This window comes from Sipha flava, unplaced genomic scaffold (assembly GCF_003268045.1).
Source record: "Sipha flava isolate LNK unplaced genomic scaffold, YSA_version1 256_pilon_pilon, whole genome shotgun sequence".
Classification (NCBI taxonomy): Eukaryota; Metazoa; Arthropoda; class Insecta; order Hemiptera; family Aphididae; genus Sipha; species Sipha flava.
This window is the reverse complement of record NW_020272909.1, coordinates 509,768-522,500: the sequence shown is the minus strand read 5'-3', so window position 1 is coordinate 522,500 and position 12,733 is coordinate 509,768. Positions and strand designations below refer to the sequence as shown.

The window sequence follows — 12,733 nt, the reverse complement described above, 5'->3', positions numbered from 1 at the left end:
TATGTGATAACTGAGAGGGGGTTAGTGGTGGTGGTGGGAGGCGGCGGTGGTGGTCGGCATGGTCGGCACCGGTGGTTTCTGAACCGCCAAAATGATACTACTTACAACCGCCAGCATTCACCCATGTTTCGTCGAGGAAATAAATATGTCGACCTTCTTCTCGGTACTTTTTAATGTTCTCCAAATACATTCTACGCCAATCAAAAATTTCATTTTTTTCAGCCATAGCACTGTTTCTACTACGTTTACAGTATCGGAAATCTAAATCTTTCAACAGATGAAATAAATTGGTTCGCGATATTGATGGCAAACTGTCGGCGGATACGGTTTGGTGAATTTTATCTATTGTTGGAATTTCACGACGAAACCAAATGCTATGAACGTGTCTGCGTACTGCGTTTTTTGCAAATTCGTCAAAAAGATCGCGAAATGATTTTTTTTTACGTTTTTGTTTTGAAGCAACCACCTTGTGTGTCTCCTTGTATGTTGTAATAATTGTCTGGATCGAACGTTCGCCAACACCCAATACATCCGATATTTGTTTTCGTATTTGTCTCACGGAGATGCTAGGTTCATTCATTGTAATACTTTTGTACATATTTACAATTCGGATTCTTACTTCCTCACTTATAGCCTTAAATAAAAATATTTTAAAAAAATAAGTCTTAATAAAAATACTGTCTTGAAGGACATATTTGCAATTGAGAATCAAATACTACTTTATTTAAATAATTTTAAAATTTAAAAAAAGTTATTCGTCACATTTTGAATTGTTTTTATGAATGCAATTTATGATAACTTATTTATATTATATATAATACTCACTTTTCCCATTTTATGCTTTTTAATTGGTGATGGGACATATCGAGCATCTTCATCACTAGAACTGCTTGCCTTGCTCATGTTGAATAAAAAATAATATAAAAAAATAGCAAATAATGGTGGGTGCACAGTGTTTTGACGTGTTGCGAAATGAACGCGTTAACTTGTGGTACTGTAGAATCGTGAATACATGTGATATACGTTGTTCACTACGTATACAACAGAGGCGCGTCGGCGGCGGCAACTCGCCAAACATCAGCGCTCACCGTGGAAACTGACATGCGCGAACCAGACGAGTTTTCGTCGGTCGAGTGGGCAAGGTTATTCTGAATAGACTATACCTCCCGGATCTTTCCGGCTAGCAGCGTGGCCTTCTCATTCCCCTTGACCTCGAGGAGAATTCCTTCCGCCCTAGTCTTCCTTGTCGTCAGAACCTTGACGCCAAGGGACTGGAGGTGATCCTCCCTGCTACCCTCTTCATCACGGAGGCTAGGGAGCCTCCTTCAGCTGGTCGGTCGATGGTGACCGCCATCGATCGCGGAGCTCGCTTTTGTAGTACAGCCACTTGGTCGGTGACCGTGCGAAGTTGACGAGCCGGCTTCGAGGGCTTTTTCTTGACGATCTCGCTCCAAGTCTGCTGCTGCTGAGGTGAAAGCAGCGTTTCCAGATGCTGTTTTTGCTGCTGCTGGAACCGATGCTGCTTCTGTTGCCGCTGCTGGTGCTGAACCTCTGACCGCACGGGTTGCTTCTTCGGCTGCAGCTCCCTTTTTCTCCTCTTTTTCTCCCGTCGCTGTTGCTGTTGCCCCTGTTGCAGATCTTTTTCGTCCACTGCTTGCGGGGAAGCAGTGTTCGTGGCAGCATCTTTCTTCTCTCGGCCAACAATTACTCCGGGGGCTCCCGTGTTGGTAGCCGCATCCTTGACCTCTCGCTTGGCAGGTGCGCTCGAGCCACCAGTAGTTACCAGCGCCTTCACGTACCGCAGCGACAAATTGAATGCCGATGTAACTTCAGCTCAACATTTCTGGATTCCTCTGACCACCTCCAAAATGTCCCTGATCGCCGAGCTGACCGTGGGGCTATGGCTCTTCTTAGATACAAGCTCAAGGTGGGACGCCTTTTCGGACAGGAGGTCCAGACCACCCTGTTGCAAGCAGAACTTGGACCCAAGCTGCTTTGTTGCCGCCCAAAGTGCCTCAGTTGCTGGTCCGTTATCCAACTCCGGCGTGGCCTCCGCAGTAGCCGAAGCGACTTTCCGGTCGCCGATGCAGGCCTGCTTGGCACCTGCACCAACAGTCATGTTACCAACCCCATGGTTGGTGGTGGATGCCTGCCTCAACACATCCACACTTTTCGCGCCGAACACTGATGACGACTTTTGGGGCGTGCGCGTGCCCCCAACCGCCGGCTCTGGGGTTACCGATCCCCCAGTAGCAGTAACATTTGCTTCTTTTTTCACGTCCATTTCATATTGAATTCTGGCTTGTGTTCCACTGACGGCACCAGCCTCGCGCCGTCTATCTGTTTTTCATGTTCCTTTCCGATCTACCAGGGCACCGGGGGTCGATCAAACCCCCGTTGGTGAACTTATCCGCGACCGCTTATTCGTCCGAACCCAAAAGAGTGGCTTATTTCGCGGCTACTCTGCATATCTGCAACCTAACCTGGGGACGCACCCGGCGGCATGCTCATGCCCCGACCGGGTACTTCAGGTGACCTAACTTTTTTTTTTTTTTTTGAAATCGTGGCCAGGGAGAGAAGTGGGAGGCCCATTACTGCCTCCCTGGTCAAATCGTTTATTGTAAGAACATCTTAAAAATAATGGGGCACATCGAAAGGTTTTTCATCAGGGTACGGCATCTTTCCAGCTTCTCCTTCCTGCTCATGATTTCCTCAACCATGGTGTGGAAAAGGTTTGAGTTTGTGCAAGCTGCGGCCAAGATTCTATCCCTCTGCTGTTTGTCCGGAGGAAGATCATCAGGTGGTGGTGGAGACAGCAAATCCGCGACATCCTCGGGACCGGGCGGTCGGCCCAAACGTGTTGAAAGCTGCTGCCGGGTGGTGTCCCAAAAGGGGCAGACAAACACTGTGTGCTCAGCATCATCGTCGGGTGCCTGACAGTGCACACACGCTGGGCTGTGTGCCCTTGCTCTGGAGAAGAGGTATTTCTGTAAACACCCGTGCCCTGTTAGGACTTGGGCCATGTGAAAGGACACCGTTCTTGGGCCATCATGCCACCATCTCCGGACGTCTGGGATGAGGTGCCTCGTCCAGGTGGCTTTTTGGGTGGTGTCCCACAGTGCTTGCCATTGCCTGACTACCTCCCATCAGGTGACCTAACCTTTTTTTTTTTTATATATCGGCAATACACCCACCACCCGGGAATGCCGTGAAGCAATACTTCGGGTGGTGGATCGCCATCGTTTATTGATAAATATTATAATAAACAATTTGTCACAAGAGGGTGACGGTAGGACAATACCCTACCTGAGGTGACCTAACCTAATCTTTTTTTTTTTTTTTTCATGTTTAAATTGACGACGCCACGGGAACAGCTTGCGCATTACTTCCGTGGCGCCGCCATCGTTTATTGAGTTAACAACAAAATGCATTTAAGCATACATGGCACCCCCACCTCGAGCGGGCGCTAATGTACACCAAGGTGTTTAAAAGAAAACGACCGAGGAGGGGAGCCGCGTTCGCGCTACATGATCGTGATTTACAAGAAATTGTTGGACTTTAGGTTGGCAGCTGCTGGCGGAGCTTCCACTTGCTTCCTTCGGTGTACCGTAGGCAGCTGAACAATGCAGAGTCTGCTCCTCTTCACCGAATCCTATAACGGAGGGTTCTCTCCAACGCTTGGCGTTCCCATTCGTCGGCCTCCTTGCGCTGTACTATGGAGGTGAACATAAGGACCAGCTCTTCAGTGTTGATGCTAGCCTGAATTCTGATCCTGGTCCTCGTTTGTTGATCATCAGGTAGATCGGTGTCCATGGGGCCACACAGAATGTTCCCTACGTCCTCAACTGTAGGTGGACGACGAAGAAGAGCCGTCATGCGTTGCCTAATATTTAGCGTCAACTAATATTTTTACATGTTGTAATAAAGATATTAACTACAATCAAAACCAAATCAAGAAACAAGCTTGATGTCGAACCCACGATGCGTATTTCACTTACTAACTTCATAGAAAAACTCTAAATTGATTCATTGGTAAAGCAACATCAAGACCAAGGAAATCATTAAATTAAAAATTATTTAAAAAACAATACAATATTATTAAAAGAAATTTTTATTTTTAAATATAATGTCATTAATATTATGACTTCTTATGAATACAAGTAATATGAGTAAAAAATATTATTAAATTAAGAGTACCAAATAGTTATTTTTTATTCTGCCATTGAATATTATTTATAAAAAGGTCGCAGTAAAAATTTGGTAAATATCTTGGGTCGCCATTACACAAAGGTTAAGAACCGATGATATATATTATGTAATTAAATTTTTTTTAACAAAGTTAAGTCATGTTGGCGCAAAGAAAAGCCAGTGGTATAAATAATTTGATTTAGTAAATTTAGTTTAATAAAATTTAGTATACAGGGTAATTTGTTTATCGTGAACCAGTTAATATCTCGGGAAATATTAGGAATTTTAAAATAATTTTTTTTAAACTTTCTAGGTTTTACTATTTTACACTGTGTTACAATATTAATAATTTTAACTTCCTCCCTTATTTGATACAACACTATCATCTTTCGATAACGAAAATTTATAAACATACTGAAAAAAATAATTTTAACGTTTACAGAATTTAATTTCAGTAATCCGTTTGAGACTTATTACCGTTAAAATATTCGTTCAATTAACTGCTACTGTGCAATATTAACTGATTCACGATAAAAAATTACCTTGTATGTAAATAAAATACCAATAAATATATGTAAAAATATTATATGAGTATTAACTTTTAAACAATTTGTATTGTTTTAATTTTTTTTTTTTTTTTATTTTTTTTCTGCAGGCCCAAGGCAAGCTTATACCTGCTAAGAAAAATAAGAAAGACGATTTGATTGAGGAGTTGATGAAAATGGCTTATCAACGCCTTAAACAACCGCAGGATGATTACGATAAAATAGCTTCTGCTTGGGCAGTCGAACTAAAAAAAATGGATCCACAACAGTAGTTATATGCAAAAAGGCTATTAATGATATAATATTTGAGGGACAAATGGGGTAGGGACAAAATCCCCAATTACAAAAACTTTAACCCCTTTAAGGCACGTGAAGGGGTTGACTTATCACGCTCAAACTTTATCATAATTATTTTTTTAATTCAAAGAACAAAATTTGAGGTACTCATCTAGTTTTTCAATTCGAAAAATAAGGACCACCCTATTGTGTAACTTTACGTAAATCCGTCAATGGGACTTGACTTTAATTAGTCTTTTATTTAAATTAACAATAATTATGGGGTTTATCAAACTGTTGAAAAATAAATTATCTTTTGTTTTAGGTTTGAAACAATTTTTTTGATGGGGATTAACAGCAGGCACGGCGCCAGAATTTTCTTTCTAGGGGGGCGGTAAAGGGCAAGTAAATTTTTTGAAGGGGCAAGTTCAACGATTTTACTTCTTTCAATAACAATAAAAAAAAAAGTTAGGTAATGACTATTGATTTATGTATCAGTAAACACTATAATATTGTATAAGTGAATTTCTGCATGTAATATGAAATTATTACATAATAGTAATATTTGAAAATAAAAAATACAATTAAAGGATCTATGATTTAAAAATTAAAAAAAAAAAACATTTTAACTGTATAGGTGCATTTCAGCATAAGACATAAATTTAATACTAATATATAATAGTAATTAGTTACATTTAAATATGAAAACATTTTTAAATATTTAAGTGAATTTCTGCATGTAACATAAATTTATTACATAATAGTAATATTTAAAAATAAAAATACAATTCAAAGAAAAAAATAAGAAAAAAATTTAAATAAGCATTATTTTTCGATTGTGATGAGCAGCAGAAAACTTGTCCACAACCTTTTCCATATCTAGATTTTTGGAAATGTTTTTTTCAATTGAAAGAATTGCTATATCTGTTAGTCTTGAGTTAATCATTTTATTTCTTAAATAAGTTTTAATTTATCGGAGGCTAGAAAAAGTTTTCTCCACTCCGGCACTGGAAGGAGGTATGATAATTGCTATGGTACATAGTAAATATAGTTCAGAAAATGCCAATTTGTAACATTCTAATAATTTAATGAAATCGAGTATAGTGTTAATTTTAGTTTTTTTTTCTATCTGATGTCTTTTTATGAGTTTGGGTATTAACTTAAGTTCAGATTCCAAGCTTTCAATATCAACATCATAATGCTTAGCAAAAGGTAATAATTTTTGAAAGTCTAAAAAGGATTTATTTTGAGGATTTAAGGAACTTATACCAGATAATATTGGATTATTATCAGAAAATCTACGTTGTAGTTCATTGATCATTCTATCAATTACAGGATTAAATATGATTATCTTACATCATTCTTGCACATAACCGTACTATTTTCAGATGTCGGTAGTTCTGTAATATAAGATGCAAATCTAACAGGCAATTTACGATTAGTTCTTTTACACATTATGTTTTCTTCAGGCAATAGAATGTTATTATTTTCCGCAAACAAAACAACTTTTTCCAAAAGCACATTAAATAATCTATCAACTGTTTGAAATTCCTTAAGATAATCAATTAATGATTCGACCATTAAGCAACTAGTTCCTATATCTGAATTGGGTAATTGTAAATAATCAGATACAATTTTTATTTGACTAAATGTATCACAAAAGAGATGTAAACAAAAAATAAATTCAAAATTAATGTGTACTAAAATGGATTTTGCCTCCATACTTTTATCAGATTTTGATTCCACACTGATTTTATTTAGTAGTAAAGCTATGGTTTCCTACCTAGAAAAGCGGTGCCGTTATCTAGCGGCCGCCATTTTACGGTTAAACCTAACGGCCGTCTTTACGGTGACCAAACTGTGGTTTCCTAGAAACTGGTGCGACCGCATTCAATTGTAGTTAATCAGTACTTACTCGAGCGGTAGGTCGTGCACTGGTGGAAAATGGACGATCTGGACATAGCTTTATTGGTATGTTTGGAGGATGAAGAGTCATCAGAAGATGAAAAAATAGTTCGGAGGAAAGTGTGATGTTCAAATATCGTGATACTAAGGGTGCATTTAAAATTTTAATGTGTCATCCGGGCTTGTCTATACTCTTTATATTTTATATTGTATAAAGCTTCATTATCTTTTACAAAATCAATTAATAGTTCATTATTTTCGCTCGTCCAAGTCGCGTTTCCACTCATTTTATTAAATAAATGTTCACCGCTACACACGTAAAAACGTTGAACAACTGTTTATCACCGCTATGACGGCCGTCATGCAACTGACAGCACCGCTATTTGACGTTACGGTGACACTCAACGTACTCTAGGAAACCTACTCCGATGTTATTTATAGAAAACGTATGAGTGACGTCACCCAACGCTATATTACGGCCGCTAGATAACGGCACCGCTTTTCTAGGAAACCATAGCTTAATAGTATAACTGAAAACGTTTCCCTTACAGCAACACATGCTGATATCTGACAAATCCATCTGGTTTCGCATAACTTTTTTAGTTCAATAGTATTCTTTTTAGGAAAAATTTTTTTCTGGAGATCCAAAAAAACCATATGTACAGTAGATCTGCTTACAAAATTATACAACTGTTGAAGAAGTGTTATAAATTGTTCAATTTCTGGAATATTTTTACAAACATCCACAATAACTAAATTTAAACGGTGGTTATAACAATGTGTGTATAATGCTTTTGGTACTTCCTTTTGAAAAATTGCTTGTACACCATTTTGGTAACCACTCATTACGGAAGCACCATCATAGGTCTGTGCTATGCAATTTTGGATGTTTATTCCAGAAGCTGCTAAAGTTTTCTTAATAAATTCAAACAAGGCCTTGGCATTTAGTTCAGAACAAGGTACATATCCCAAGAACCGTTCATTTACTGTATTGTTATAAAAATAACGTACCATAATTGATAATTGTTCAGTTTTACTGATGTCTTTGGTTTCATCCGCCAAAACCGAAAAGTATTTAGATTTTTGTACCTCATTTGCAATTGATTCAATAACCATTAGACTCATAATACTAAGTATTTCGTTTTGTATACTGTGATGTGTATATTTTGCATTTTTAGGCAACTCATCGATTTTTTTTTGTAATCTTTTATCTCTTTTAGCACAAAGATTTAAAAGTTCTAAAAAATTACCTTTATTTATGCTTTCACCACTTTCATTATCTCCACGTTGAGCAATGTTTTGACGGGCTGTAAAAAGTAATATTTCTGCAACTGTTGCAATATAATAACGATTTTCTTTTATTAGTGTCTCATTTTCTTTATTAATAAGGGCTAAAATAGATTTATTAGTTTTTTCAGTCATTTTATATCCTTCCCATTTAGTCATACATAATTTATGTGAAACTGATTTATCATGTTGCTTTATACCACTATTTTTTTCCATGGCTTTTTTTCCAATTCTTAAATCCCGATTCGGAAAATGGAGATCCAGAAGGATCAGTTGAAAAAAATCGACAAGGAAAGCAATAACATGAATTTTCCAAAATACTGTATTCTAACCATGGATACAACTTAAACCATTCAGAATGAAAATTTCGCCATTCTTTGCCAAATTTTGTTCGTGGATAATTTTTTAACACCGGCTGAGTAGGGTTATCAGAAACAACTTGTGTGATGTCACATGGTCCACTTTGAGGTAATAAAGATTTAATGCTTACTTGATCTTTGTTACGTGCAGTTTTTACTAAATCACAATCAGCACCGTCTGAATCTGTTGACGATTCGTCACAACTGCCTATAAAACATTAAACTTTAAGAACCTTGTAAACTAAATAACGTATCTGGTACCTTTAACCTAAATTCACCAATTTAGCTAATGAATATTAGGATAGTATGATGGCTAGTGGCGTATTTACGGGGGTATCATGGTGATCAATCCCCCCTCATAGGCTGACAGGCTGTATAAATACAAATAATTATAATCATCTAATTTTTTTTTTTTATCAATTATTGATTTTGTGATGTAATAATTAACTCAACTTAATTCAATTTTGTTTTAATAAAATATTTAATCTCTAGTAATGTACAGGGCCTGATTTAATAAAATTATGATCAAGTGCACAATTTTTTTTGGGGCCCTCAAGTCAAAAAAATGTTCTAGAAAAATTCTACATAGAGAAGTGGGGAAATGTAATAATAAAAAAAAATATTTATATGTTAAAAGTGTTAAATACCAAAATACCTATCTCAAAACTCATAAAATATTTGTACATTATTTCATATACTATAAATACAATTTAGTTACTTGGTCTAGTAAATTAAGGACAATGAAAAGACAATACTAATTAAATAACATAACAAAACTATACTATATTAAAATATTAAAAATACTTAAGGATATTATTATATAAATTTCAATTTAAATTAATTAATTTCAGTCTTCCATAAAATTATAAAAATGGAAAATAACAAGCTTAGCTTTTGAAAAGAGAACCAATGTATTTTAATGTAATTTTTAGTTTGTTACTCATAAATTGTTTTTAATTGTTAATTTGGTGACAATAAATATTATTATTATTATTATAACTTATTAATTTAACAATTTATTCTATATAATTAAAATTAAATAATAAATGACCAATTTTTATACAAATTTTATACAATGTTTTTAAAGGAATGTACAATAATATATTTTTCCAAATTTTCTGGAGTAAAGTTAGTACGGCGGTCCGTGATAATTGTCTAATATATGCTGAATATCCTTTAATATAATCCAATATATCAAATATAACAGAAATATGCTAAAATATTCTATAATATGTATTATGTACCATAAACTAAAATATTCTCTGAAGTCAAAATATGCACTAATATGCAAAAAAAACTTTTTTTATCTAACCTATTAAAATGTTTAATTAAATGTTAAAATAAAGATGTAAAAAAGTAAAAAATATTTAATTATTGAAATATCTTTCACATAAGTATTACAATATGTGTTATTATACCTAATGTTAATACTAATTTAGTAATATAGGTAATTATAAATAAGTAATATTATATTATACTTTTTAGCCTATACTATTTAGGTCTTCAGATAATAATAATAATATATTATATAATGTACTAAAAATATTAAGAATTTTAAGTTGTTTTTTGAGAAAATTGAAAATGTGATGGCATCAATAAGTGATGCATTTCTCATTAAATAATACGTTGGTATATTTGAATTTTTATATTTTGTGATGACGAGAAATTGCAAGGGCCGGTCAAATATAGATTTACCGGGCCGAAATGTTGCCCCAGTCCGCCCCTGGGCATATCCCCCCTCGAGTTTATAATTACTGTATTAAGTCACATTCCCCCCCTTCATGACAAAAACCTAAATACGCCACTGATGATGGTAGTAAGTAGTACTGTTGGTTACTTACTTGTGTTTATGTCTAAATCACTTTGCACATCCCATGATTGCACCAAATTAGTAATTTCCGCCACTGTATTTGTAGTTTTTTGTTTTTTTTTGTAATTCTTCTTCATTAGTCGAACTAGTTTGAGGACCAAAGTAAGAATCAATTTTTCTAACACTCATTTCGATATTTTAACGTGTTAAACGCTTAAACTGGTCATACAGTCGTCATCGGTGACTATTAAGTATAAACTGTCGCGAGTGTTGCCGTTATGATTGTTGAGAATGTTGAGATTAATATAAATATGAAATGTATCTATTATATCTATATACAAACAAAATGCGGTAAAGCGGGCGCATTAACACACACATACATATACAATGAACAAAATATGTCGAGCAATGACAAGTTGTGTGGGAAACCCGACTAATAGGCGAACGCCGCTATTTTTAAACATTTAATCGTGGCACTTTTATCGATTACGGCAAAATTACGGAGAGTGGAACAATGAACATTATCATCCTATTTATTATTTACGATTACGAAATAATAAATCAAAATAAATACACTCCTAAACTGTACAAACTTTAAAGTATAGCACTACACTGCTACAGTGATGGTGAATAATCGTCGATAAACATTATGAGGAAACCAGCTGGCCATGGTCCGGTTATTCGAAATCTCAGAATATTACTTGTGTTCAAAAATCGTTTATATTACAAAAGTTGGGACTTGGGGCCGTTGGGGAAATAGCTTTTTATAGTGCTCCATAGTCACACACCAGTTAATAGGAGTTAAAATATCTGGGGGGGGCGATCGCCCACCCTCGCCCCCCCTTGGCGCCGTCCCTGATTAACAGTTGACATGAATATAAAGATATTTACAAATATGTATGTAAGATCTATATTATATTTATTCAATATGTGTATACTCCAATTATTTATTGAATTACTTTTTTTTTTTAGATTAAATTGTTTGCAATATTTAATTTTTTTTTTTTTTTTTGTTTTAGATTCAGATCAAATTTTTTGATAAGGATGAACTGTTGACATAGATGAACAAAAATCAAGTAATATTGATGTAAGATGAATATTATATTTATTTAAGTATTTGTTTACGTTAAAGAATAATTGATTTTTTTTTTTTGTTTGAAATTATTGTTTTTTTGTTTTAGATTCGAATCAAATTTTTTGATGAGGATTAACAGTTGACATATATACAAAGATATTAACAAACATGAATGTCAGGTGTATATTATATTTATTTAAGTATGTGTGTACTTCAATGAATAATTGAATAACTTTCTTTTAGTTTAATTTGTTTTAAGAATGATAAAAATCATTGAGGTTCTTGTTTGTAATCAAATAGGTAATGTTGATCATGGTTCCCTTGCACTGTTATTATTTATTAAAAATTGGACTTTTTCAGTCAGAAAACTTATAGAAAACAACATCCCGAGTACTTAACTCCAAGCTTATTTGTTATTATGAAGAATGGACCACTGAAATTGGTTGACGTGGAAAGGTCATTCAGTTTATAAAAAAAATTGATAAAACAAATTAAATTCTTAACAATATGGCTAAATACAGTATAGTGAACACCTTTTCACAATGTTGGATCTTAAATTATAAAATTTATTAAATATTTATATTCTATTATTTAATAACATTTGTTTATAACTTACATATCAAAGAATAGGTGCACAACCTTGTTTACAACAGTTATTTATTGTTTTTTTTTTTGTTTCACTCTTATATGTATTAACTGATTTAAACTTAATAATTAAATAAACAGTAAAAATGTATTTTATCTTACTATGAGGTTTAATAATATCTTGATTTTATCAAATACCTGTGCACCCATTATTTAATTATAAAATAAATTGTTAAATAATAACTATTTATTGTTTTTTTATTTTATTTAATTTAACATTTATTGTTTTATATATAGATAAGTTTAAACGGTTTACCAAAGTAACTATAACTAACTATGCATGTGAACATATATTCTGAGGTTTATGGTTGATTCTGGTTGATCAAGTTTCCGTATATTTTATATTTATAACATGATATACAACATTAATAATAAATGTAATATAAGCATTTACAAATATATAATACATATTTCTAATTGTAATGTCTGTACATATCTATAAATTATTTAAAATAAAACCATATTTGAGCATACTTTACATGTTTAAAAACTATTTTAAGGTTTTTATTTTTAGAGCATATTTTAAACATTTAAGAATCTAAAAATCTGCTTTTTAGTCATGCATAATATTTTTTACAAAGAAATATAAATACATACATTATATAGATAAAAACAATTAAGTGATTTAATATTATAAATATAA

The 12,733-nt window shown here is 34.0% G+C and overlaps 2 protein-coding genes, 1 long non-coding RNA gene and 1 pseudogene across 3 annotated transcripts; 1 reads left to right on the top strand and 3 right to left on the bottom strand.

The window, feature by feature from the left end:
- Positions 1 to 105: 105 nt before the first annotated feature.
- Positions 106 to 903, bottom strand: LOC112684732 (the record flags this gene model as incomplete). The annotated part of the gene is made up of 2 exons (XM_025556378.1): positions 826 to 903; positions 106 to 634 (listed from the first exon to the last, which is right to left on the bottom strand). Coding segments are annotated over exons 1-2 (607 nt in total), but the record flags the coding sequence as incomplete, so codon positions are not given.
- LOC112684731 lies at positions 753 to 2,284 on the bottom strand (annotated as a pseudogene).
- Positions 2,285 to 8,403: 6,119 nt separating this feature from the next.
- LOC112684730 lies at positions 8,404 to 11,305 on the bottom strand. The gene is made up of 2 exons (XM_025556377.1): positions 10,402 to 11,305; positions 8,404 to 8,768 (listed from the first exon to the last, which is right to left on the bottom strand). Exons 1-2 carry the CDS (start codon positions 10,505 to 10,507, stop codon positions 8,404 to 8,406), a joined length of 471 nt encoding a protein of 156 aa, XP_025412162.1. The 5' UTR covers positions 10,508 to 11,305.
- Positions 11,306 to 11,388: 83 nt separating this feature from the next.
- Positions 11,389 to 11,989, top strand: LOC112684712. The gene is made up of 3 exons (XR_003148732.1): positions 11,389 to 11,457; positions 11,552 to 11,745; positions 11,806 to 11,989. It is a non-coding gene; the product is annotated as an uncharacterized LOC112684712 (long non-coding RNA).
- Positions 11,990 to 12,733: the final 744 nt, after the last annotated feature.